The sequence below is a fragment of the Mus caroli genome, unplaced genomic scaffold, assembly GCF_978045245.1.
Source record: "Mus caroli unplaced genomic scaffold, Mus_caroli_1 scaffold_13, whole genome shotgun sequence".
In the NCBI taxonomy this organism is placed as follows: Eukaryota; Metazoa; Chordata; class Mammalia; order Rodentia; family Muridae; genus Mus; species Mus caroli.
Genome location: NW_028227268.1, coordinates 22,094,218 through 22,121,516, shown reverse-complemented (window position 1 = coordinate 22,121,516; position 27,299 = coordinate 22,094,218). Strand labels below are relative to the sequence as shown.

General features: G+C 46.7%; 2 protein-coding genes across 2 annotated transcripts; both read right to left on the bottom strand.

The window, feature by feature from the left end:
• Positions 1-5,364: 5,364 nt before the first annotated feature.
• Positions 5,365-19,481, bottom strand: LOC110306306 (keratin, type I cuticular Ha2). Its single transcript, XM_021178470.3, has 7 exons — positions 18,999-19,481; positions 17,994-18,076; positions 17,671-17,827; positions 9,148-9,309; positions 8,940-9,065; positions 8,113-8,333; positions 5,365-5,494 (listed from the first exon to the last, which is right to left on the bottom strand). The coding sequence occupies exons 1-7, from the start codon at positions 19,479-19,481 to the stop codon at positions 5,365-5,367; spliced, it is 1,362 nt and encodes a 453-aa protein (XP_021034129.1).
• Positions 19,482-23,640: 4,159 nt separating this feature from the next.
• Positions 23,641-27,299, bottom strand: Krt35 (keratin 35). The gene is made up of 7 exons (XM_021178469.2): positions 26,829-27,299; positions 25,965-26,047; positions 25,615-25,771; positions 25,050-25,211; positions 24,793-24,918; positions 24,083-24,303; positions 23,641-23,788 (listed from the first exon to the last, which is right to left on the bottom strand). Exons 1-7 carry the CDS (start codon positions 27,297-27,299, stop codon positions 23,641-23,643), a joined length of 1,368 nt encoding a protein of 455 aa, XP_021034128.1.

The window sequence follows — 27,299 nt, the reverse complement described above, 5'->3', positions numbered from 1 at the left end:
GCCATTGTGTCCTCTCATGCTTCAGAACCCAATGAAGAGCCGTAAGATCCTCAGGGGCATGGAGCAAGTTAATGACAGAGCCATGGCTGCTCTCTGGGCTCCTAACTCCTGCATGTTGTTTGCACAATACCATAATGAACCAATATTTCCTGTTAAAGAGCCAGGGAGCACGCCATACAGTCTCGGCACTGCAACAACTCAATTCCATCATGGCGCAGAGCTGACACAGGCAATATTGAATTGAAGGCTATGGCTCTGTTCCCAGAAAACTTCATTAGCCAGAACCCACAACAGTAGCCTCAGAGAATCTGCTATCATTTGTGGCCCCTTGTTCTACATAACACAATTAATAAGGGTGAAAAGATCAGGTCCCTTAGAGCACAGTCTGATGTGGTGACAGTGGGCCGAGGCAGAGCCTGGACACTCGGTCGTTACCCAGCCAGATTCCAGAACTGGACACTAAGCTGGAACGCTGGGGGTCTCTGCTCCTCCAAGACATTTAGGCAAAACTGGAGGCTCATCTGTGCGTTCTGAAATGACGCATGGCTGTCCATGGACCACTCTTGAAGCTTAGGTTTCAGAGTGCCTCCAAAAGGCGGAACAACTGTCTTGGTTGTCATTGCGGGAGAATCAGAAGAAGAAATTTTGGTGATCTTTAACAATCTCAATGAGCATAAGTATTATCTCAGGCTTTATATCCCAACAACTGTGCAAAGCATGTATGGTTAGTCTGGAGGCTGAGATGCAGAGACTAGGAGATTTAGCAGATCCACACAGCTTGGAAATAGCAAGGTGTTATTCTCACCTAGGGTTCCTCAAGCCAAAGCCACTGGTCTTCTCTGTTGTTCCACGTCGCTATTCTATTATACATGTGTTTCCTCACTGTAGCTAAGGAAGATAAAGTTACCTTATTGTTCAAAAAAACCACACAACAAATGATATAACGAACTTTCTAGCTAGCCAATTGAAATCTTTGCATTGGAGTATTAAAGCTTACAAAACTCCCCGGGAGACTTGGTAGTGGCAGTGGTTGTGACTGTTGCTGTTCTTTGGAGACAGGTTAGCCTTCAACTCACAGTCCTCCCGTCTTTCTCTCAGGTTTTGGTCCTATAGGTCTGTCCTACCATGTCCAGCAAGAGAATTATTTTATTGTTAATAATTTTCAAGTTATAAGTTGAAAATACATAGTTTTAGCGTATTATAGCTTCTGATGATACAGGAGAGAAAGAGAAATTCACTCTATATAGTTCAGGATCCACACACCATCTCTGCGACACTGTGTTCAATCCCTGGTCTTTCTCTCATGAAGTGTCACCCTTGGGCCAGATAAGCAATGTGACCAACTCACTTTCACCCCTAGAAGAGGACCTTTTCTCTAGGGCACTGAATGCCAGGCCCAGGCCCAGGCCCAGACTAATGACCTTAGAGATATTGTGACTTTGATAATCATATCCTTTCTTCCCCTAACTCCATTCCAGGAGGACCTGAAACATCAAATATGACCAAATGGACATTACTTTGCTGTGGCCCTGCCTACATTTCCTACAAACCAGGGCTATAGACTCAAAGGCTTTGCTATGAGGACAGAGTTCCTCTAAGAAACTCATATGAGAAACCTGCTTAGAAGCCCAGGTGCTAGTGGGGCATCAATATTTCCCAAAGCCCATGTGCATGGTTTCTTGACCCATCAATAAGAGAAACAGGATAGTCAGAATCGCAGTCATCTTGGAGGTACTACCCAGACATGGAGGGTGCTTGCTGGTCACTAGTTTACAGCTGGAAGCACATTCCAGGCCCTGGTCTGTGGGGCTTGGTTTTGTATTTTTAAAACTTTAATAGGCATCTGGGTGGTCAGACAAGTCTTGGCGAGTTGCACTGACACCGGTGTGGAGATGAAGGGCTGGTTGGATTAGACAATATATGCTGGTGGGAAGGAGCCCGAAGAAGTCCCCAAAAGGTCTAGAAACCTGTGCCTCCCGGCCTACCTAGGACTCCTAAGCTGTTGCTCCTGCTCAGCTCTCAGCCACAGCCTAAGGGATGCTCTCACCCTGAGCCAAAGTTGTTGTTTTGTTGTTTTTTTCTTCTTTTTCCTTTAAGGAAACTATATTTCCAGGGAAGTTTCAGCATCTTGGAGAAAATATCTCCATTCTCAGGAAACCAAAGGACAACGAAGGGGAAATATTTATTACCCTGAAATAATAATAAGCCTCATGTGTTTGGAGAAATCATAAAGAGCTTACAGACATGTTGGGCTTGGCCTAGAATCATTTGGCTTCCATTCTGTCCTGCTGGTTGCCTGTCGATGAACATATCTTTCCTTCCCTCTGGGTCTTAGACTGCTCGTCTGTGAGATGGGAGAGTCTGGGCACAATGGTCTGTCTGGAAGGCTCCTTCTGGTCTGGAGTCTGGGGCAGCTCAGAGCAAAAGCACTTTCTGTGGTTGTGAGAAACACTCAACTTCTGCACTGTGCTACTCAGTGCTCAGGGCAGGGAACACACAGCCACTTAGGGCTACTGAAAGAGAGGGGCCAATTTCTCTCTCCATTTATTTAATTTTACTTAGTTAAAAGTTAGATGAGGTATGAGCTAGGTACAGCTAGCAGATTGGACAAAATAGGTCAGTGTTCTAGAATCAAAGCTTTGACACATTCTATATAAGTGTCTCGAGCCAAGTGAGACAGAAGAAAGTTTGACAGAGAAAAGAGTCCTGGTGTGAGTGCAGTTTGTGTGCAGTCATGACAAAATCCAACACGACAGATGTCCCTCTCCCTCAGCTCTGCAGCAAATGAAAGCAGAACCCACAGCTAACCCAGCAATGTATTTGTGTCTCTGCCGTCAGACTAATGGCCTTGTCTGCCAGGCAAGCATGCAGGATCATGTCTGGAGAGCCCCCAGGCCTCTATGGGAGCCAGTCCACATTTCATGATTTCTTGGCAAGGCTGGAGATACTTAATAAAAACCTCACTCGGCTCATTAAGGAAGACCTGTGCATTCCGAGAGTAAGATCTCGGCTCTTTCCTCTTTCGCCTGTCCTGGCCAATTCACTGCCAAGACCAGTCCCCCACAGAGCCTCTCACATTAAGCTCTTCCCTTTTTTCCAGGGTTGCTTTGATTGCCTTATTGAAGACCCTGTCAGTTCCCCCATAGACAGTTTATGTACGGCCCTGACTCTCAGCCATCCTGTCTATTCTCTTCATTGAAATGGTCTATGATACCACTCTGGTTAGGTCATCCTTGGACCCAAATCCTGTAGCACAGCTCTCAAGTTCTCTGTGGACTCCTAAGAATCCCCACCCTCACCCCACAGCCCATGACTTCCTCCCTTTGAGTTATGTCTATCAACTGCTCACCCAGGAACCTGCTGCTCCATCTAGCAGGGCTCCCAAATGTGACCCCTGCCTCTCTGAAGACCCCACACTCATATCTATGCTCTGCAGATCTTGTTCAACCTCCCCAGCCCATCTCAAATGTCATTGGCTACAAGAAATCTCTTGGTATCCCTAACCTACTTTCTCCCATCCCCAACCTACTTCCTTCCAATCTGCACCAGTGTTTATTTCTTCTGGGTGGCAATTTGCACAATGCTTAAAACAATGATGTCCTACAGCTAGCCTTGGGTTCGAAACTTTTTCCTTGCATGTAATCCTGGACAATAGATCTACACCTTCTCTGTGCCCTGACTTCCTATGTCTAGAATGAACAGAAGACCAATACTTTCCGAGGTTGTCATGGGAACTGCACATGTTCATTTTCATAAGATGCTCAGCAAATCAGGACAGATGAACGCATAGTGAGTGCTCCATAAGAGGTAGCACTGGGCCAGGTAACGTCAGTGCAGGAGATTGAAATAGGAGGATGGCAAGATCAAGGCCACCCTGAGCAGTATAGTGAGACTTCGATAAAAGGATTTTTAAAGGGGAGGAGGGTGAGGCTGGAGATGCATATAGTTCAACCGTGGAGCCCCTGCCTAAGATGCATGAAACTGTCTATGCAATTGCCAGTGGAGCCAAAAGGCAAGCGAGGTGGCAGTCAGGTAGCAATCACTGCTGCTGATACCATGATTGCTTGGTCCCTGATGACGGGGCAGAGCTTCACATTCTCTGATCTTAGCTCCTCCTCCAATTTTAAGTGTCTAGATGGTGAGGAGCACTTGCATTTTTTTTTTCTGGCATCCTCCACACCCAACTGCAGCTTGCAAACACCAAATACTTGGAATGTGAATCAGTCAAGCAGCTCTTAGTAATCATGTGACTTTGGGCCAGTCTTTTAACTCCTCTGACCCTTGGTTTCCCAATTAAAAAGTGGAGGAAATCATGGTACCTTGTTTGGAAGTTTTGTTTGTTTGGTTGATCGGTTGGTTTAGTTTGGGGTTGTTTGCTTGTTTCTTTGTTTGTTTTGCAAGGTTAGGTGAGATAACACTAGCAGTGTTGGAGACCCGACAGTTGGTTTAGCCAGCCTCTAACACAGACCCAACAACCAGCAGCACTCCCTAAAAAACTATTAGATATATGACCATACCGTGCCAGCTAGATGGATGAGGAGGTAAGTTTATTAGGGTATTAGTCCCAATTGCAGTTGTTTGACCTTGCTTTCTGGCATAACTATCTACCTCCCTTCTCTCTTTATTCACTTATTACTTGGCTCTAGAATGATTTCCTGGCTTAAACAGTTTTATAGCATTGTTTTTTTTTTTTTAGAAAATACCCCTTGAGTCTGCTGAAATAAGCAGGCTGGAGAGATCGCTCCATCGTTAAGAGCACTTGCTGCTCTTCCAGAGGACCTGAGATGGGTTTCTAGCACCTACATGGTGATTCACAACCATCCATAATTCTAGTTCTATGAGGAATCCGATATCTTCTTCTGGCCTCCACAGGCAGCAGGCGTGGTTGTGGTACACATACATACAAGCCCAGCAAAACACTTGTACACATAAAAATAACTGACACTTTAAAAATAAGAGGCACAAGAATACAAAATACGGGCACTCTTTTCCTGAACCCAAATGAAAAGAGTTGGGTCATGAATGCACCATCCTGAAAGACAAAGAAATACAAACTTGCAGGGCCACTGAATTAAGTTTTATTCCCAGTTTAGCCAAAAACACATGCACTCTGAGAAAGCAGAGACAACCAGAAACACCACCAAAGAGAACCTTCAGCCCAAGGAAATAGAGGAGGCAGCGCTGAAGCAATGTAGTATCAGGACATGTTGATAGTGTCCACTTCCTGGTTCTGGTCAGGGCCAACTAAACTGGCCACACTCTTGTCTTGGTCTCAGGATTGTGGTCAGACTTGGTGTGACAAGGCACCAGGCCAGAGAACTCAGGTCCCTCTGGGACTCACACACTGAGAGATGCTCAGAGGCTTCAGTAGCGGGTCTGTAGGCAGGGTGAACAAGGCACACAAACAGTGTGGGGCACACAGACGGTGCGGGATACCCCAGGGGAGGGTGCACAAGGCTGGCAGGAGGGAGTGGAGCAAGGGTTACAGGGTAGCCTAGGAGAAAAAGTCACAGCGGGGAAGAATTAGTGGAGGAGCCCAGTTCATAACATACCTTGACAATTCTGCCCTCAGGAGCCTTGTTAATGGCTCCACTGCACATCTCTTCCACCTGGCTTCCTTATGTCAAACTCCCTCGCTTTACTTGTGCTACCTCTGTGGCCTCCCAGCTGATCCCCACTCCCAACTCTACTCTTGCCTGTCCTTCTAACCCCTGTCAGATTGATAGCCAGAGGGATCTCCAGTAGAGCACAATCTAATCATGTCCCTCCCCTACCTAAGACTTAGTAGCTTCCATTTGTGCTTGAGACAACCGTCAGCCTCTTTAAAAGACATGTGTGTTCCATCCCCACATCTCACAGTTCTGTTGTCTGAGCTCAGCCTTCCACCAGTTCCTCCATAAGCTATCTAGCTCAAGCTATGGGACAGATGTCTCCTCTTTCTAGAACTCTCTTCTATAACTATTTTCTTAATCCATTACTCTTCTTTAGAAGCTCAACTCAACAGTCACATCACCCTTGAACCCTCATATCTCAATGTTCTATATCTCAATGGCACAGGATAGCTCCTCCCATAGTGATAGCTACTCCACTATAGTCTGTCTCCCCTTCCAGGCAGTTGAGGTCCAGAGCTGTGCATATGTGCTCTCTGTAACCCAGCATAGAGCAAGAATTCCTAAGAATGTCTTGAATAAGAGGAAATAATAAATGATGTGGAATGAATACATAGCAAAAGGAAACAGGATAACATCAGAGACTGACAGGGTAGGGCACCAAACCAGAAACAACACCCTGGACACCAGACATCGACCAAACAGCTCAGAGGCCCAATGTGTGGCCCGAGGGCCACATTCAGTCTTAACTATTCAATGTGGTCGGAATCCTTGTTTTCAATTTGTTAAATATATTTTAAAGTTTGAAACTTTTAAAGCTTAAAAAAAAAAACAAACAAATCCCGCTTTTCTTGGACTGGAAGACCAGCAGCACACAGGATCTGCATCCCATGTGGTAGAACTGTCCATAAGAAGACAATACTGCCCTCCTTGAGCATAGCACAAGCTCACTGGCTTCCACCAGCCCCACAGGCTCCACATCATGTGTGGAGGGTAACACCCTGGCCCTGGCAAGCATGTGAGTTTACAACACTTGCTTTGGTGGAATAGGATTCTGAATAACAGAAAAATGAAACTAAATATTGAACAAGAAATTGGCTATGAGAGCTGGGGAGATGTCTCAGTGAATAAAGGTTTCATCACACAAGTATAAAGACCTGCCTGGATCCCCAGAATCTGCATACAATCAGACAAGGCATGTGTCTGTAGTCCTAGTAACCCTATGGTGAGAGGGTAGGCAGAGGCAAGACCATTCTCAGAAGCCTGTGGACCAGCAGGACTAGTGTATGTCATGGTAAGCAAGAGACTTTGTCTCAAACAAACTAGAAACCTGAGGTTCCTCTCTCTCTCTCTCTCTCTCTCTCTCTCTCTCTCTCTCTCACACACACACACACACACACACACACACACACACACACTGTAACACATGCACATCCACATTCATATATAAACATTTACACATGCACATATAATATATGTGCACATACAGAGATTTTTGGAAGAAGGAGGAGGATGAAAGGAAAGAAATACGGAAGACAGACAAGAAAGAGAGACAGAGACAGAGACAGAGACAGAGACAGAGACAGAGACAGAGACAGAGACAGAGACAGAGACAGAGACAGAGAGAGAGAGATTGCTCCAAGAGCTATTAGCACACTTGATGCCCACAACATCCTACATCTAGAAGACAGCACCAGGACCTGTTGATTCTGCTTGCATAACAGTGGGGACAGTGGGGACATATTCCTCCAGTGATCTCTACTTTGCTGCTGAATGCTGTCCCTAACTGGTCCCCTCCCACTCAGCCCTTCTCGCATGGCTTAGGATAATCTTCAGCAGCTTTGAGTTTGCTTTGGTTCAGACAAGAATCGTTTATCAGGCATCTGCCATGTACCAAGCCCAGGGAACCAAATGTGCCCTATTGTTTCTGCATTCCAGATGTTTATCAGCTAGCGGAGAGATGAGTGATTACTCTGACTCTACCATCCCTTCAAAACAGGAAAGGCCTCTGATGTACCAGTGTGTCCTTTGTAGTTAGTTCTCCGTGATGAGCTGCAGCTGACCATTTCGCCCCTGCTGCGCACCAGAAGTCAATCACATTAAGCTACCTCTTGTCTTCCCGACACCCACAAAACTCCTCCCAGCAGAATGACCTCCTGCGGTCTGTCTGCCTGTGACCTGACAGATGCAACAATCTAAGGTCACGTGATGTCTCATCATCTATCTCAGTATCCTCCAGGATGCCCAATGCATGATACATAGTAGGTACTTGAAAGGAGTTTGTCAGCTTGAAGTGAAGGATGGACCCCTCTGGGCCAGGTTTGGGATGGTGGCCCATTATTACCTGGCTTCCTTTAGAGCATGCCATCTTTCTGGTGTCTCCTTAATCTTGACAGACCCTAAGCTCATGTCCCTTGAGTACAGGCAGATAGATGGACTTGTTTCTTAGGCCCCACCTAAATCCCTGGTGGACACCCTGCAGAGACTCTCCCCAGACACTCACTTGCTGTCCTCACTTTCCAGCAGGCCCCTGTACGTGTCAATCTCACACTCCAACCGGGCCTTGACATCCAGCAACACCTTGTACTCTTGGTTCTGTCTCTCCAGGTCACAGCGGATGTCAGACAGCTGGGACTCCACATTGGTGATCATGCATTGCATCTGGGACAGCTGGGAGGTAAAGCGGCCCTCTGTCTCCCCCAGCGTGTTTTCCAGGGAGTCTCTCTGAGGCAAGGGAAAGACATACCTGTGAAGAAGCAGCTGCTTTCTGTGGCCTGGCTCAGAGAGACCCAAGAAGAGCCAAGTCTCTTGGCTCCTCTCTTCTAAGCCACTGTGGACACAGAAGTCCAGAGACAGATCAAGTTATCTGCTCCAGGTTAAGCATCCAGTATGTGGTAGAATCAGTTTGAACCCACCGGTTGGAGTTGGAGTTCATCAAATACTCTAATATCTTTCTGATGATTTTCACATGAGAGCCCTTAAAAAGTACCCAGACCCAAGTCAAGTCTCCAGAGACTCTGATCCCATTGGTCTAGAGAAAATCCGAGATGTCAGGATTGTCTAATATCTGTAGATGGCATCGAGAACAAGAGGTCGGAAAGTTAGGCCAAGTAGATATCTTAGGGAAACCATGTTTGACATCCATAATGGAACATATCCCTTTATCTCTGAGCTGGTTCTTGAGAGAACCAAGAAAGCCATCTGTGGGTATGAATCTGTGGTTCAGTCTGATTCTTCTCCTACCTTCCTAGCATTCCTGTATCCCATACCCAGTGCTTTCCTGGATCCAGTGCCCACCAGCTAAGAGAACCCCCACCCAGCAGCACTCACCAGGCTGTGCTGAGCCTGCAGTTCTATCTCCAGAGTATTGACTGTTCGTCTCAGGTCAATGATGTCTGACTGGTAGCTCTGAAGCTGCTCAGAGCTTGTGGCCACCTGCTTGTTAAGCTCCTCCATCTGCAGTGAAGAGAAAGAGAAGGCTGGGAGTCCCTTCCTTGGAACACTGAAGAGCCCAACCTCTTCAGAGAGATGTGCCCACCTGCATATTGAACCATTCCTCCACGTCCCTGTGGTTGGTTTCCACCATGGTCTCATACTGACATCTCATCTCCTCCAGCATCCTGGTTAGGTCCACGGGAGGTGCAGCATCTACCTCAATGTTAAGGCGGTCCCCAAGCTGTTGTCGAAGGACACCAACTTCCTGAAAAGACACAAGACCCCAGGTATGAGAAATACATAAAATATAATAAGAGATACAGAAGAGCACAGAATTGGAGGGGGTGAGGGGCAGGGCTTCAGGGACCGAAGCCAACACTGCAGAGCCTCAGTGGTCTTCCAGCTCTAGATAAACATCCCTGGTGACACTTTTTGTCACTTGGCAGAAGCCAAGTTCAAAGACATTTTTTTATCCATTTGGACTAAGATGGGAAACCCATGTACCCCCACCCCCATTTCCTCATCATGACACCAGTCCTAACCATCAAGGAAGGAGGGTCACAGAGCCTGACTTTACTTGGTCCAAGGTCCAAATGAGAACAGGTCCCTCCCTAGGCTTGTCTGCCAGTGAGAGAAAGTTGTCACAGCAGCTGCCCAGGTATGTGATAATGCCTCATTAGTGACTTCTTGGTGCAGTTCCCAACTCTCTGGTTTAAGTTGGATGAGTCAGGTGCCCCAGGGCATGCAGGGAGTGCATGGTGACTGGTTGGTATTTTATATTCAAGTCTAAGGAAGCCTAGCCAGAATCCAGAGAGACACTTGTCCATTCAAATCCCAAGTGAAAGGTGTGTGAGTCAATCCAGAGAAGGAAGACCAAAGCACCATAGAGCAAATGGTCTTTGCTGCACAGGGGCCCCTGTGAAAAATGGGGAAAGAAACAGTATCTATGATATATATGTGTATATACATATATATCATACAGATGGAAGAAACAAGAGGTGGGCAAGAATGGGGATAGAGGCTGGGGCGCAGGGTCTGCTGACACTCGCCAACTGCCCACAACACCCGCCACAGGATCTTAAGACTTCTGGTGAGGGGAGCACAGCTTCTGCTCCAATCCAATTGCGCGGGACCTGAGACTGCATTAGTTAGGGAAGCAGAAACCGGCCTGAGTAGGACCACAGGCCTCATCCGGCTGGATCAGCGCCGGGGTAGCGGGAGCGCAGGGTTGCCTGACACCCGCCAGCTATCCACGACCCCCGCCGCAGGATTTTGGGACTGCTGGTGAGTGGAACACAGCTTCTGCTCCAATCCAATTGCGCGGGACCTGAGACTGCATTAGTTAGGGAAGCAGAAACCGGCCTGAGTAGGGCCACAGGCCTCACCCGGCCGGATCAGCGCCAGGGTAGCGGGAGCGCAGGGTTGCCTGACACCCGCCAGCTACCCAAGACCCCCGCCGCAGGATTTTGGGACTGCTGGTGAGTGGAACACAGCTTCTGCTCCAGTCCAATCACGCGGGACCTGAGACTGCTCTGGTTGGGGAGAGAGAAATCCGGCCCACACAGGGCCACAAGCCTCTTCCGGTCAGAAAAGCACCTGAGCAGCTGGGGCGCAGGGTCTGCTGACACTCGCCAACTGCCCACAACACCCGCCACAGGATCTTAAGACTTCTGGTGAGGGGAGCACAGCTTCTGCTCCAATCCAATTGCGCGGGACCTGAGACTGCATTAGTTAGGGAAGCAGAAACCGGCCTGAGTAGGGCCACAGGCCTCACCCGGCCGGATCAGCGCCAGGGTAGCGGGAGCGCAGGGTTACCTGACACCCGCCAGCTACCCACGACCCCCGCCACAGGATTTTGGGACTGCTGGTGAGTGGAACACAGCTTCTGCTCCAGTCCAATCACGCGGGACCTGAGACTGCTCTGGTTGGGGAGAGAGAAATCCGGCCCACACAGGGCCACAAGCCTCTTCCGGTCAGAAAAGCACCTGAGCAGCTGGGGCGCAGGGTCTGCGGACACTCGCCAACTGCCCACAACACCCGCCACAGGATCTTAAGACTTCTGGTGAGGGGAGCACAGCTTCTGCTCCAATCCAATTGCGCGGGACCTGAGACTGCATTAGTTAGGGAAGCAGAAACCAGCCTGAGTAGGGCCACAGGCCTCACCCGGCCGGATCAGCGCCAGGGTAGCGGGAGCGCAGGGTTGCCTGACACCCGCCAGCTACCCACGACCCCCGCCGCAGGATTTTGGGACTGCTGGTGAGTGGAACACAGCTTCTGCTCCAATCTTTAAATAGTGACAACGATAACAACTAACCCCAGAGATTACCAGATGGCGAAAGGTAAACGTAATAATCGTACTAACAGAAACCAAGACCAGTCACCATCATCAGAACCCAGCACCCCCACTTCACCCAGTCCAGGGCACCCCAACACACCGGAAAAGCTAGACACGGATTTAAAAGCATATCTCCTGATGATGATAGAGGACTTCAAGAAGGACGTTAATAACACACTTAAAGAAATGCAGGAGAACACTGCTAAAAAGGAAGAAGACAATAAAGAGGAAGCACAAAAATCCCTTAAAGAATTGCAGGAGAACACTGCTAAAGAGTTACAAATCCTTAAAGAAAAACATGATAACATAATCAAACAGGTAGAAGTCCTTACAGAAAAACAGGAAAACACATCCAAACAGATGATGGAAATGAACAAAACCATACTAGACCTAAAAAGGGAAGTAGACACAATAAAGAAAACCCAAAATGAGGCAACACTGGAGATAGAAACCCTAGGAAAGAAATCTGGAACCATAGATGCAAGCATCAGCAACAGAATACAAGAGATGGAAGAGAGAATCTCAGGTGCAGAAGATTCCATAGAGAACATCGGCACAACAATCAAGGAAAATGGAAAATGCAAAAAGATCCTAACTCAAAACATCCAAGAAATACAGGACATAATGAGAAGACCAAACCTACGGATAATAGGAGTGGATGAGAATGAAGATTTTCAACTCAAAGGACCAGCAAACATCTTCAACAAAATTATAGAAGAAAACTTCCCAAATCTAAAGAAAGAGATGCCCATGAACATACAAGAAGCCTACAGAACTCCAAATAGACTGGATCAGAAAAGAAATACCTCCCGACACATAATAATCAGAGCAACAAATGCTCTAAATAAAGATAGAATACTAAAAGCAGTAAGAGAAAAAGGCCAAGTAACATATAAAGGCAAGCCTATCAGAATTACACCAGACTTTTCACCAGAGACTATGAAAGCCAGAAGATCCTGGACGGATGTTATACAGACACTAAAAGAACACAAATTCCAGCCCAGGCTACTATACCCAGCCAAACTCTCAATTAACATAGATGGAGAAACCAAAGTATTCCACGACAAAACCAAATTCACACATTATCTCTCCACGAATCCAGCCCTTCAAAGGATAATAACAGAAAAAAACCAATACAAGGACAGGAACCACGCCCTAGAATCAACAAGAAGGTAATCCCTCAACAAACCTAAAAGAAGACAGCCACAAGAACAAAATGCCAACTTTAACATCAAAAATAACAGGAAACACCAATTTCTTTTCCTTAATATCTCTTAATATCAATGGACTCAACTCCCCGATAAAAAGACATAGACTAACAAACTGGCTACACAAACAAGACCCAACATTTTGCTGCTTACAGGAAACTCATCTCAGAGAAAAGGATAGACACTACCTCAGAATGAAAGGCTGGAAAACAATTCTCCAAGCAAATGGCATGAAGAAACAAGCTGGAGTAGCCATTCTAATATCTGATAAGATTGACTTCCAACCCAAAGTCATAAAAAAAGACAGGGAGGGACACTTCATACTCATCAAAGGTAAAATCCTCCAAGAGGAACTATCAATCCTGAATATCTATGCTCCAAATACAAAGGCAGCCACATTCATTAAAGAAACTTTAGTAAATCTCAAAGCACACATTGCACCTCATACAATAATAGTGGGAGACTTCAACACACCACTTTCACCAATGGACAGATCATGGAAACAGAATCTAAACAGGGACACAGTGAAACTAAGAGAAATTATGAATCAAATGGATCTGGCAGATATCTACAGAACATTCTATCCTAAAACAAAAGGATATACCTTCTTCTCAGCACCTCATGGTACCTTCTCCAAAATTGACCACATAATTGGTCACAAAACAGGCCTCAACAGATATAAAAATATTGAAATTGTCCCATGCATCCTATCAGATCACCATGGACTAAGGCTGATCTTCAATAACAAAATAAATAATAGAAAGCCAACCTTCACGTGGAAACTGAACAACACTCTTCTCAATGATACCTTGGTCAAGGAAGGAATAAAGAAAGAAATTAAGGACTTTTTAGAGTTCAATGAAAATGAAGCCACAACATACCCAAACTTATGGGACGCAATGAAAGCATTTTTAAGAGGAAAACTCATAGCTCTGAGTGCCTCCAAAAGGAAACTAGAGAGAGCACACATTAGCAGCTTGACAACACACCTAAAAGCACTAGAACAAAAGGAAGCAAATTCACCCAAGAGGAGTAGACGGCAGGAAATAATCAAACTCAGGGGTGAAATCAACCAAGTGGAAACAAGAAAAACTATTCAAAGAATCAACCAATCAAGGAGCTGGTTCTTTGAGAAAATCAACAAGATAGATAAACCCTTAGCCAGACTCACTAGAGGGCACAGGGAAAGCATCCTAATTAACAAAATCAGAAATGAAAAAGGAGACATAACAACAGATCCTGAAGACATCCAAAACACCATCAGATCCTTCTACCAAAGGCTATACTCAACAAAACTGGAGAACCTGGATGAAATGGACAAGTTCCTAGACAGATACCAGGTACCAAAGTTGAATCAAGATCAGGTTAATGATCTAAACAGCCCTATATCCCCCAAAGAAATAGAAGCAGTCATTAATAGTCTCCCAACTAAAAAAAGCCCAGGACCAGATGGGTTTAGTGCAGAGTTCTATCAGACCTTCAAAGAAGATCTAATCCCAGTTCTTCACAAACTATTCCACAAAATAGAAACAGAAGGTATTCTACCCAACTCATTCTATGAAGCCACAATTACTCTGATACCTAAACCACAAAAAGAACCAACAAAGATAGAAAACTTCAGACCAATATCCCTTATGAATATTGATGCAAAAATCCTCAATAAAGTTCTTGCTAACCGAATCCAAGAACACATCAAAACAATCATCCATCCTGACCAAGTAGGTTTCATCCCAGGGATGCAGGGATGGTTCAATATACGGAAATCCATCAACGTAATCCAGTATATAAACAAACTCAAAGATAAAAACCACATGGTCATCTCCTTAGATGCGGAAAAAGCATTTGACAAGATCCAACACCCATTCATGATAAAAGTCTTGGAAAGATCAGGAATTCAAGGCCCATACCTAAACATGATAAAAGCAATCTACAGCAAACCAGTAGCCAACATCAAAGTAAATGGTGAGAAGCTTGAAGCAATCCCTCTAAAATCAGGGACTAGACAAGGCTGTCCACTTTCTCCATACCTATTCAACATTGTACTTGAAGTCCTAGCTAGAGCAATTCGACAACAAAAGGAGATCAAAGGGATACAAATTGGAAAAGAGGAAGTCAAAATATCACTTTTTGCAGATGATATGATAGTATATATAAGTGACCCTAAAAATTCCACCAGAGAACTCCTAAGCCTGATAAACAGCTTCGGTGAAGTAGCTGGATATAAAATTAACTCAAACAAATCAATGGCCTTTCTCTACACAAAGAATAAACAGGCTGAGAAAGAAATTAGGGAAACAACACCCTTCTCAATAGTCACAAATAATATAAAATATCTTGGCGTGACTCTAACTAAGGAAGTGAAAGATCTGTATAATAAAAACTTCAAGTCTCTGAAGAAAGAAATTATAGAAGATCTCAGAAGATGGAAAGATCTCCCATGCTCATGGATTGGCAGGATCAACATTGTAAAAATGGCTATCTTGCCAAAAGCAATCTACAGATTCAATGCAATCCCCATCAAAATTCCAAATCAATTCTTCAACGAATTAGAAAGTGCAATCTGCAAATTCATCTGGAATAACAAAAAACCTAGGATAGCAAAAACTCTTCTCAAGGATAAAAGAACCTCTGGTGGAATTACCATGCCGGACCTAAAGCTCTACTACAGAGCAATTGTGATAAAAACTGCATGGTACTGGTATAGTGACAGACAAATAGACCAATGGAATAGAATTGAAGACCCAGAAATGAACCCACACACCTATGGTCACTTGATCTTCGACAAGGGAGCTAAAAACATCCAGTGGAAGAAAGACAGCATTTTCAACAAATGGTGCTGGCACAACTGGTTGTTAACATGTAGAAGAATGCGAATCGATCCATTCCTATCTCCTTGTACTAAGGTCAAGTCTAAGTGGATCAAGGAACTTCACATAAAACCAGAGACACTGAAACTTATAGAGGAGAAAGTGGGGAAAAGCCTTGAAGATATGGGCACAGGGGAAAAATTCCTCAATAGAACAGTAATGGCTTGTGCTGTAAGATCGAGAATTGACAAGTGGGACCTCATGAAACTACAAAGCTTCTGCAAGGCTAAAGACACCATCAATAAGACAAAAAAACCACCAACAGATTGGGAAAGGATCTTCACCTATCCTAAATCAGATAAGGGACTAATATCCAATATATATAAAGAACTCAAGAAGGTGGACTCCAGAAAGTCAAATAACCCCATTAAAAAATGGGGCTCAGAACTGAACAAAGAATTCTCACCTGAGGAATACCGAATGGCAGAGAAGCACCTGAAAAAATGTTCAACATCCTTAATCATCAGGGAAATGCAAATCAAAACAACCCTGAGATTCCACCTCACACCAGTCAGAATGGCTAAGATCAAAAATTCAGGTGACAGCAGATGCTGGCGAGGATGTGGAGAAAGAGGAACACTCCTCCATTGTTGGTGGGATTGCAAGCTTGTACAACCACTCTGGAAATCAGTCTGGCGGTTCCTCAGAAAATTGGACATAGTACTACCGGAGGATCCAGCAATACCTCTCCTGGGCATATATCCAGAAGATGTCCCAACCGGTAAAAAGGACACATGCTCCACTATGTTCATAGCAGCCCTATTTATAATAGCCAGAAGCTGGAAAGAACCCAGATGTCCCTCAACAGAGGAATGGATACAGAAATTATGGTACATTTACACAATGGAGTACTACTCAGCTATTAAAAAGAATGAATTTATGAAATTCCTAGCCAAATGGATGGACCTGGAGGGCATCATCTTGAGTGAAGTAACACAATCACAAAAGAACTCACACAATATGTATTCATTGATAAGTGGATATTAGCCCAAAACTTAGGATACCCAAGATATAAGATACAATTTGCTAAACGCATGGAACTCAAGAAGAATGAAGACCAAAGTGTGGACACTGTGCACCTTCTTAGAATTGGGAACAAAACACCCAGGGAAGGAGCTACAGAGACAAAGTTCGTAGCTGTGATGAAAGGATGGACCATTTAGAGACTGCTGTATCCAGGGATCCGTCCCATAATCAGCTTCTAAACGCTGACACCATTGCATACACTAGCAAGATCTTGCTGAAAGGACCCAAATATAGCTGTCTCTTGTGAGACGATGCCGGGGCATAGCAAACACAGGAGTGGATGTTCACAGTCAGCTATTGGATGTATCACAGGGCTCCCAATGGAGAAGCTAGAGAAAGTACCCAAGGAGCTAAAGGGATCTGCAACCCTATTGTTGGAACAACATGATGTACTAACCGGAACCCTGGAGCTCTTGTCTCTAGCTGCATATGTATAGAAAGATGGCCTAGTCGGCCATCAATGGAAAGAGAGGCCCATTGGACTTGCAAACTTTATATGCCCCAATATAGGGGAATGCCAGGGCCAAAAGAATGGGAATGGGTGGGTAGGGAAGTGGGGGGGCGCTATGGGGGACTTTTGGGATAGTATTGGAAATGTAATTGAGGAAATTATGTAATAAAAATATTAAAAAAAAAAAAAAAAAAAAAAAAAAAAAAGAATGGGGATAGAACTGAGATGGAAAACACCCAAGTCTAACTCTTAGAAGAGGAGGGTCTCACCCAGTAGCAGCCTGACAAAGACAGACAGACTCTGTGTACATTCTAGAATGTAAACATCCTAGGGCCCCACTGTACCACTCTCCCTCTAGGATGAGGCCCTTACCAAAAAAAAAAAAAAAAAAAAAAAAAGACAAATGTGGTCTCTGCTAGAGAAACTTGGCAGCCTCCAGAAAGTACAGAAGGAAGAGATGCATTTTTGAGCACCTACCAAGATGTAGGTGTTTCATGCCCAGGGGCTGGGTCATATCCATGATCCAGGTAGTATCATTAAATCTTCCCAATAACCCTATATGATAGTTATCTCTGTTTCATGGGTAAAGGGACTCAAAAAGTATATATGAATCATATAACGTTACAGAAAGGATATGTGGTCTACCTGGCCATTTTAACTCAACAGCTTTCCAACTCCAAACCTTTTGTTTTTCTCATGCTGCATCTCAGACCCACCTCTGATTCACATTTCACCTCACCTCTTCATGGTTCCTCTTGAGGCACAGAAGTTCCTCCTTCAGGGACTCTACTTGAGCCTCTAGGTCAGCCTTATTCAGGGTTAGCTCATCCAGGATCCTGCGCAGGCCATTGGTGTCTGCTTCTACCAGCTGTCTTAGGGCCAGCTCTGTTTCATACCTACAAAAAGATCGGGGTCAGCAACCAAAGGGTAGAACCGTATACAGAACTCAAGGAAGGCTTTAAAATGCTTGCAATGTCTAACCCTGTATGAAACCAGTAGGGAGCTAGCCCAAGAGTATATGAGGAAGACTCCTTACCCCTCAAAGTCCCCTACCAAACTCACTTGGTTCTGAAGTCATCTGCAGCCAGCTTAGCATTGTCGATGTGCACGATCATTCTTGCATTCTCGGCCTTGGTGCACAGAACCTGCCAACAAAGGTACACAGAGTAGTAGAATGCAGGATAAAAAAAAAAAAAAGAAGAAGAAGAAGAAGAAAAAGAGCACAGTGGAAATGTCCTAGCTTCATCTCTGTTGCTGTGATAAAATAACTCCGACAAAAAGCTCCATAGAATAAGAATTTATTTGGCTTAGAATTCCAGTTATATTATTGAAAGGAAGTCAAACACTAGTCACATCACATCCACAGTCAAGAGCAGAAAGAAAGAAATGCATGGTTGTGTGCATGTTTGCTTACTTCTTTGCTTGTTCACTTTCATCTTGCTTGTTCCACTCTTATACAGTTCAGTACCCCCTGCCTAGGGAAAGATGCTGCCCATAGTGGACTGCCTCTTCCCACATATACAAACACAAGTTAGACTCATCTGGGAAGAGAGCTTCAATGAGGTATTGCTTACATTGTGCTTGCCTGTGGGCTTGTCTTTGGAAGATTATCTTCAGCTAACCAGGAGACCTTCCAAATATCCTATTATAGATGCCATAAGCAATATTTAAGGGAAGAAGCCAACTCTATCAGACAGAGAAGTTCTTGATATTTACTGAAAATTCAACAGATAGAGAGGCTGTGCAAAACACTTGCATTGTTTACTGAATTACCTTAAATATCCCTTTAAAGATAGATTATTACCCTCTCCATTCTACAGAGATGGAAACTGAAGTCTACAAAAGGAAGGGGGTCTTCAAAGCTATGTCAGTGATAGACCTGAAGCAGGGCTCTTTCTGTATTCAAGACTCTGGCTGAGTGTTCAAGCTAGGAGATGGTCCTATGCCCTAGGGATGTCTCCCCCCGACCCCCCAGAGCATAGCTGAAAACATTAATGAGACTCGTATCTAGAGTACTGGCTTTTCTGGATGCCCCTTCCAGCTAGTATGTTCACAACCCACCCTCACCTTTTGCTGCAGCTCTTCAATAGTCTGGAAGTAGGACTGGTAGTCAGGACACATGGTCAGCACCTGCCCCTGGTAGACATCTTGGATCTTGCCCTCCAGCTCTGCATTCTCTTTCTCCAGCTGCCTCACCTTCTCCAGGTAGTTGGCCAGGCGGTCATTCAGGACCTGCATGGTCTCTTTCTCATTGCCATTGAAGGCACCCTCACAGAACAGGCCATAGGTCCCCATGGAGCTAGAGATGCAACCAGTTGGCCGGCGGTTGCTGGGTTGGCAGGAGCTGGACAAGTAGGTCTTAGAAAGGCAGCTGGCTGGCCTGTAGGTGGTCGGCATGCAGACAGAGGGCATGCACTGCAGGGGCTGGCAGACATAACCCAGGCACAGCTCGGACCTGCTGCCCATGTTACTGGAACAGACGGAGGAAGGCCGTGCCGAGCTCTTGAAAGATGCTGATGAGGTGTTGGTGACACAGCAGCTGGATGGCATGCTAGGGAAGTCCTTTCCCTCCAGCAGTTCCCTGGATCTCTACAGACTCCATCCTGCCCAGGCCTTTTTATACTCTTGAAGTGAAGGGGTTCGCACTAAAGTATTCTCAGGGGGAGTGTTGATGTTTATACTTGGCCCCAGAGGAAACTGATAATTAATTTGTAATTTGGTTTCCAATAAGGAGTTCCTTTCCTCATAAAAAAGGCCAAACTTATCATTTGGTTAAAGCAGGACACTGGGTTCTTGTCATCGGTCACCCGGGGGAGAGCATCAAGACACATCTTCAAAGGACCAGCCCCACACCTGGGCCCTCATTACCAGGGTGTGGCAGCAGGTGCTGCCATAGCCTGTCCTGTTTGCCACGGACCTTGCCCACTGCACCCCCGCCTGCACCTGCCCTAGGGAAGGCTTGCAGCCTGCAGAAAGGTAGATGCCCCTTTAATGAAAGCATTTCGTGTGGGAAGAGGCCTGGCCCCTTCACAAGGAAATGTGTGGGTGACAGAAGCTGCCTCAATACCATGGTATAAATCTGGAGAGATAGGAAAGAGACCAGAAGCCTCAGATATGTCTCATCCTCCCACCTATGGAAAGGACCTATCATGGAGGAGAGAAGGAACTGAAGACACAAACAGCTAAGCAGCTAAGACATCTTTTCAGTTGGATGCAAATGAAAACGGGGGGGAGGTGAAGGTACTTCTCCTTGGAAAAGCAGCTCACTGTCAGGAATCCCTCCAGAAGGCAGACACTCTGCCTTGACTCTTTCCTCCACTCGAAGAGGGCAGCCACTGTGGAATGTTCAACTATTGCCTATTAAGCCTGAGGTTGAACAAATTAGAACTGGGTCTCCTTTAACTTTCTACAGTGGTGCAAAGGGAGGGCTCAGTTTGGAACCCCAGTGGGACCCCCCTGTAAATCAGGTCTTTGAAAGGAATGTTCTGTGCTGAGCTAGGAAACAGGGAGCAGATATACCTAGTTATAAAGCCTTGGCCATTCCCATAAAGCAACAGGCTGAACTAATGCTAATACCCAGACAAAAGCAACATAGAAAAGAGCTGATTTTGGCTCCCGGTCTGAGGGAATAGCCCATCATGGCAGGGGAATCATGACAGTAGGAATCCGAGGCAGCTTGGTGGCATTGCATCTGTATTTAGGAAGCAGAAAATGCTGTCCTGCGCTCCCTAATTACAGTACCTAAAAGCCCTCTGACTACTGCACAGGCTCACAACTCTGACTCTCCATTAGCGCCCCCAAAAAGCTCTCAGACACCCCAGAGTGAGGCAAATCTCAGGCCAACCAAGTCAGGATTTCTGGGGATCAAGGCAGGTAAGACTAGTTTTCTGTTTGTTTGTTTGTTTGTTTGTTTGTTTGTTTGTTTTGGTCTTGTTTTTGTTTTGTCGTGTTGTTATTTGAGTTTATTAGATTTTTATTTTTAAGCTCTCTGGTCATTCCCGTGTTCAGACAAAGGGGAAAACACCTGCTGCATGGAGCAAGGATTGTAAGTTAAATGCAAAAGCAAATGAGATAAGAAAAGGTGGGGTTCCACGTGAGCTGGTGAGCGCCATCTGGGAGGGAGCTGGGATAGCTTGGAAGTGGCTTTTGATCCCGAGGACACCAATGAGAAGAGAGGGACCTCACTAGAGTCTGTGACCAGAGAGCAAACTTTACTGCTGACCGCCACTGTCAGAATCAAAACTGACGCTAACACATGCAACTTCTTGGTTCACTGGTTACTGTTGTTTAGATTTTTTTTCTTTCATTTGTGCATCATGAAGAGTACCCATGTGATGAGGGGTTCATGGAGACCAGAGGGCATTGGAGCCCCTGGAACTGGACTTCCAGGTGCTTGTGAGCTGCCTGGCACAGGTGCTAGGACCCGAAACCAAACTCCAGTCCTCTGCAAAATCAACAAACTTTTTACTACTGAGCCATCTCTCCAGCCCCACCATTCCATACATACTTTGGCTGGCCTGGTGTAACTTGGCATTGCTACCTGGAAATGCTGCCCCCCAAAGTGAAATTCCAGCAGAGAAGAGTAGATGCCCACCTTCAGAGCATCCAACTAGAAGGACAAGCCAGTGGTGGCCAGTTTCCAGATGCCAGCTGTATGCTCAGTGAAGTACTGGGGAGGTTGCAGCATAGTAAGTGTTACCGGCTCTGTTTTCCTCAGGAGAAAACTGAGACTCTGAAGGGGACTATAACCTGCCAATACTCTCCCACAGTGGTGAGGCTGGGATTTGAACCCAGATACCTCTGACTCTTTATTCCAGTTCTGACACATCCTCCTCCTATCATTAAAAGAGGTGATGATGATGACAATGATAGATAGAGAGATGGATGATAGGTAGATACATAGATACATAGATAGATACATAGATAGGTAGATAGATACATAGATAGATACATAGATGCATAGATGCAGTAAGTAGAAGTGGGTGTCCTTCCTGTGCTCTACCAAGACCTTCCTCCCATAAACCAACCCTTGCCCATGATATCTGGCATCCTGCCTAGCACATATTGGTGCTCAGTAAGAGTATGTTGAACAAAGTGAATGAGGCAGGTGCCTGAGCCTCAGCAAATTCAGCCATTGTGCTCCAAGAAGACAGTGGTACAGGCCACCTAGAGCCAGATTGCTGGCAGCTGCCCTTTTAGGGAGCTGAAGTAAGGGAATTCTACAGCCAAAATCCAAGTGAACTGTTCTGATGATTGGAAGGGGCAGATCCTGGCCCAGATCAGTCCAGTTCACTGTTCTGTTCTTTACCTTGGATCATGATCACCCTCTCAATATCACATGGTCCTTAGTGGGTACCTGTCATCTTTGAGGAGCAAACATCCCTCAGGAGACAATCTGCCTTCTTGATCAGCTTAGAAAGTGTACCATCACCCATGTCCCTTTCCCATTAGAACTGGGAGAACTTGGCGCTTTGCTTGATCTTTTGAGGGAAGACATTCTAAACACAAATGACAGGCTTCTGGGGAGATCCAGGGCTCCTGCATCTGAGCCTCAACACCTCGTTAGGTACCAGGAGCACTCAGGGGTCTCCCAGGTGGCAAGGCTTCTTAGGAAAGGAAGTCCCAACTCAGGCTCAGGCTCAATTGCCTGTGTGTAGTGGAACTGTGGGCTATTATGAGATTTCCTGAACTGAAAGGGTTTCATGAAAGAGCTGCAATGGAAGAGGGGAATTAATATGAATGATGTGGGGCAAGCACCACTGCTCAGTGAGGAGCATACACAGGCTAACAAAGTGGCTATCTGAGCCTCATCAGGCCTTTGCTGGGACCCCAAGGGTTACTGTGTACACCAAGAAGAAAAGTAGATAACAATTGTCACCACACTGGGACCTTGGAGAAAGGTCTTCTTCAGAGAAGCCAAGCAAAAAGCCTCGCAGCAAGGCCTTCAGGGGACAAAGTGACTGCCTTGCCACATCCTGAGTTCAATCCCCATCACCCACTTTTGTTTTTAGAGCCAAGCATGGTGGCACATGCTTGTAATGTCTGCTTGGGAAGCAAAACCAGGGTGTATCCCCGGAGCTCACTGGTCAGCCAGTCCAATCTACTTGGCAAGTTCCAGAGTAATGAGAGATCCTGTCTTGGGGTGGGGGTTGGGGGGTAAATGAAGCCTGAAGAGCAACACGCAAGGCTGTCCCAGACATGGACAAGCATAAGAAAAGCTCCACTGAAATCCTCTAACCACCCTCAATGAGGAGCATAGGGGCCCTTTTATTTTCAGGGTCATCTTAGGTCCAACATCCTCCATGTGTCCACCCAGCCATCAATCTAAGCCCAACATAGACACAAACCAACACAGTAATGATGTGAGCCAGTCACTGTGAACCATAGCAAAAGGCTTTATTGCCCCACCCTCAGATACGCTGTATTAAATTTCAGAACCTAGGGGAAAACACACTCAGAAAGAAAGGAGCAGGCCCAGAACAGAGACCCTGGAGCCTGTTGAAATGATGAGGCATCAAGGCCCAAAGGACAACCTGCCCTAGTTGACAGGGTCAAAGAAACTTTAAGGCATTTATGTGCAGAGAATCTTCTCAAGGACTGGGCCTGGGCCCAGCAAGAACAGAGAGATTTGTGCTGTAACAGTCAGATTGACTGGAGGCCTCATCGGAGCCCTGGAGGCCATGGCCTTGACCCTCTGGATGTGTTACTCTCAGAACCGGCCCCCTGGGCAGGGCACACAGACAGGGCGGGGGCTGCAGCTGGTACGAGCTGCACCCGTGCTGCAGGAGACCGCAGGAAGGCAGGGGAGGCATGACTTGGAGGAAGAGTAATCAGGGGCACACGGGTTGCAGGGAAGCCTGGGAGAAAGAAGAGAGGTTACCATCATGCTCCAATTGCTGTAATTTTCAATAACACTGACAGATCTGAGAATATACAATCAGGAAAGTGGCTTTTAAATCCTGTCTCCTTGTTTTACCCAAAGGGAAACAGGTACCCAGAGAGAAAACAGAACCTGTAGGAGCAACAGAATGAGTTTGTCCCAAGACCAGAGCTAAAACCCCTAAAGTTCCTATACCAGGGTATCATGCTCTTCCTAGGCACATGTTCCTCCCAAGAACTTCGAAAAAGTGACAGCATGAAGCCACACTCACTTGCTGTCCTCGCTCTCCAGCAGGCCCCTGTACGTGTTGATCTCACACTCTAGCCTGGCCCGGACATCCAGCAGCACCTGGTACTCCTGGTTCTGACGCTCCAGGTCAGCCCGGATCTCACCAAGCTGGGACTCCACGTTGCCGATCATGCACTGCATCTGAGCCAGCTGAGAGCTGTAGCGGGCTTCTGTCTCTGCCAGGGTGGAGTCCAAAGCATCTCTCTGGGAGGGCAAAGGTTATGGGAAGAGGGAGAGGTTAGAGGCCAGAGAATTACCGATGAAGATCCACCTGGGTCTCAGTGGGACTTCAGAAAACAAGAATGGAAGCCCCAAGAGTCACTGAGCTAGAAGAAACCACACCCAGACCCCAGTGAAGATGAGCCAACTCAGCTCCTGTAGCCCCTTGATCCAGACAGCATGTCCTTGCTAATGGTGCCTCTGAGTGATAATTACACAGAAGGTGATCTGCACAGAGGAGTTACTACCAGGGCGTGTTAAGTACTAACAGAGCCTCTTGTCCTTCACAAAGGCAGTTGTAATGTGTGTCTGGCCTTCATACCTTCTTCTCTACACAGTAGCACAGAGCTTCTCAGAAGCCCTGAGCTAAGAATTTGAACTCTTGGAGTCCATTTGTATAGCCAAAGTGTGGAACCTAGGGTTGTGTGCCTCCAACTTGGTTCAGCAGATGCTCCACCCCATCCCGGTGCTTACCATGCTCTGCTGGGCCTGCAGCTCTATCTCCAGGGAGTTGACAGTGCGTCTCAACTCAATGATGTCCGACTGGCAGGACTGCAGCTGCTCTGAGCTGGACACAACCTGCTGGTTCAGTTCCTCGGTCTGAAACACACACACGGGATCTAATCAGGAACCCTGAGATCTCAGCTTCAACGTTTAGAGAGATCACTTGGAATCACGAGTAGGAGTCAAGGAAGACCTTCCAGATACCCATTCACCTCTGCTGCACTGACCTGGGTGTCATACCAGTCTTCAGCATCCCTCCGGTTATTCTCCACCAAGGTCTCATACTGGCACCTCATCTCATCCAGAACGCGGTTCAGGTCAACGGGTGGAGCAGCGTCCACCTCAACATTGAGCCGATCGCCGAGCTGGCAGCGCAGTGAGTTCACTTCCTGTGGTACAGATGCGGGTCTGTTTCCAGGTGTCTGCCTCACCTGTACTCACCTCTTTCTTTCCATTCTCACCTACCCTCCTATTCATCTCCTTCCCCTTACCCATATCTCCCATGCTCACTCATCCTCCAGGCTCACTTCCGCCTTCCCCATGCTTACCTCCTCCTTCCCCATGCTCACCTCCTCCTTCCCCATGCTCACCCCTCCCCAATGCTCACCTCCTCCTTCCCCATGCCCACCCCCTCCCCCATGCTCACCTCCTCCCCCATTTTCACCCCCTCCCCCATGCTCACCTCCTCCTCCCCCATGCTCACCTCCTTCCTCATTCTCACCCCTTCCCCCATACTCACTCCTCCCCCATGCTCACCTCCTCCCCCATGCCCACCACCTCCCCCATGCTCACCTCCTCATGGTTCTTCTTGAGGCAGAGCAATTCTTCCTTCAGGGACTCCACCTGAGCTTCCAGGTCAGCCTTGCACAGAGTCAGATCATCCAGGATCCTGCGCAGGCCATTGATGTCAGCCTCCACCAGCTGCCGCAGGGAAACCTCGGTCTCATACCTGCAGACACAGAGAAAGGAACCCAAACCTGTGATCTCATTTGTCTCAATGTCAAGCCCCACCTCCAGACTGGCCTGGTGCTGTGAGCCCTTTCCTAGTGCCTCAATCCTGGATGCAGCTGAAACCCTGAGCCCAACCATCATCAGCGTCCAGCTGTACCAGCCCCAGTCCAGGGACAAGCAGGACAACTCACTTGGTCCTGAAGTCATCAGCAGCCAACTTGGCATTGTCAATCTGCACCACCAGCCTGGCATTCTCTGCCTTGCTGCAAAGAGTCTGGAGACATAAAGCCATGATTCCATATAAGAAAGGACGTTCTGCTCGTAGGAATATAATTATGCTCATATAATATAATATGACTCCCGAATATAACAAGAGCCACCCGTGGAAGGGGACAGATTACCATCCTGGAATCTCAACATTTTGGAGCTTTATGAGAGATGAGACCTTGTATCAGACAACAGAACCTCAAGAGCCATTGCAATGTAGTGTGCCTATGATGTGTAGCCAAGGGCTAGAGAGACTGTAAGGCATGCTCCAGGAAATACTGCAGTGTGAGGGAATGAACCATCTCCCTGCCTTCCCGTCCCCCAGGTCTGCCATGGGCCCAAGGCAGGTCCCTGCCATCAGCTACCCTCTGCTTCTCTGGTCACAAATGCTCTCCCTTGGGATCCAGCTGAATCTTTTCAGGAATGAAGATGTAGAAAGGTATCTTCTCTGCTTTACAGATTGGGAGCCTGAGCTTCACTAAATACACCAAGCCCAACCGACTTGCCTCTTTAGAACAAGGGCATTACATTTCAGAAAGATGAACAGTGGTATCAAAGGTCACACAGCCAGTTAGTTAAATACAGCCCATGTTGAAGTTCTGAGTCTACTGATTGCCATCCTGGTCACTTAAGGAGCCTGACTTTGTCCTCATCTGATAGATTGGGCTAAGATTATTGGAAAGAATAGAAGAGGCCACAGACGTGAATAAGCTTTGTTCCCTATGAGAGCCAGGCTACTACCACACACGTTCTAGCCTCTGGATCTGAGGCCACTCTGAACCACTCACCTTCTTCTGGAGCTCCTCCATGGTCCGGAAGTAAGACTGGTAATCGGGGCACATATAGGGCACCTGCTGCTCACACCACTCCCGAATTCGGCTCTCCAGGCTGGCATTCTCCTGTTCCAGCTGGCGCACCTTCTCCAGATAGCTGGCCAGGCGGTCATTCAGGGACTGCATGGTCTCCTTCTCATTACCAGTGAGGATGCCTTCTCCAAACCAACCTCCACCCATGCCGTAGCTGGTGGCAAAGCCTCCCGTTGGGAGGCAGAGAGCTGGGAGGCAGCTGGATACCCTGTAATTGCCTCTCCCCAGGCCAGCGGAACACACAGAGAAACTCCGGGCTCCACGGGAAGGGCTGGGCAGCTTGCAAGAGCTGCTGGAGTACATGTTGGACACTCGAGTGGATCCCCCTCCGGCTTTCCCCGGGCTCTTTAGAGATCCTGAGGAGAAGCTAGCCTTGAGGCATTTGGAAGCCAT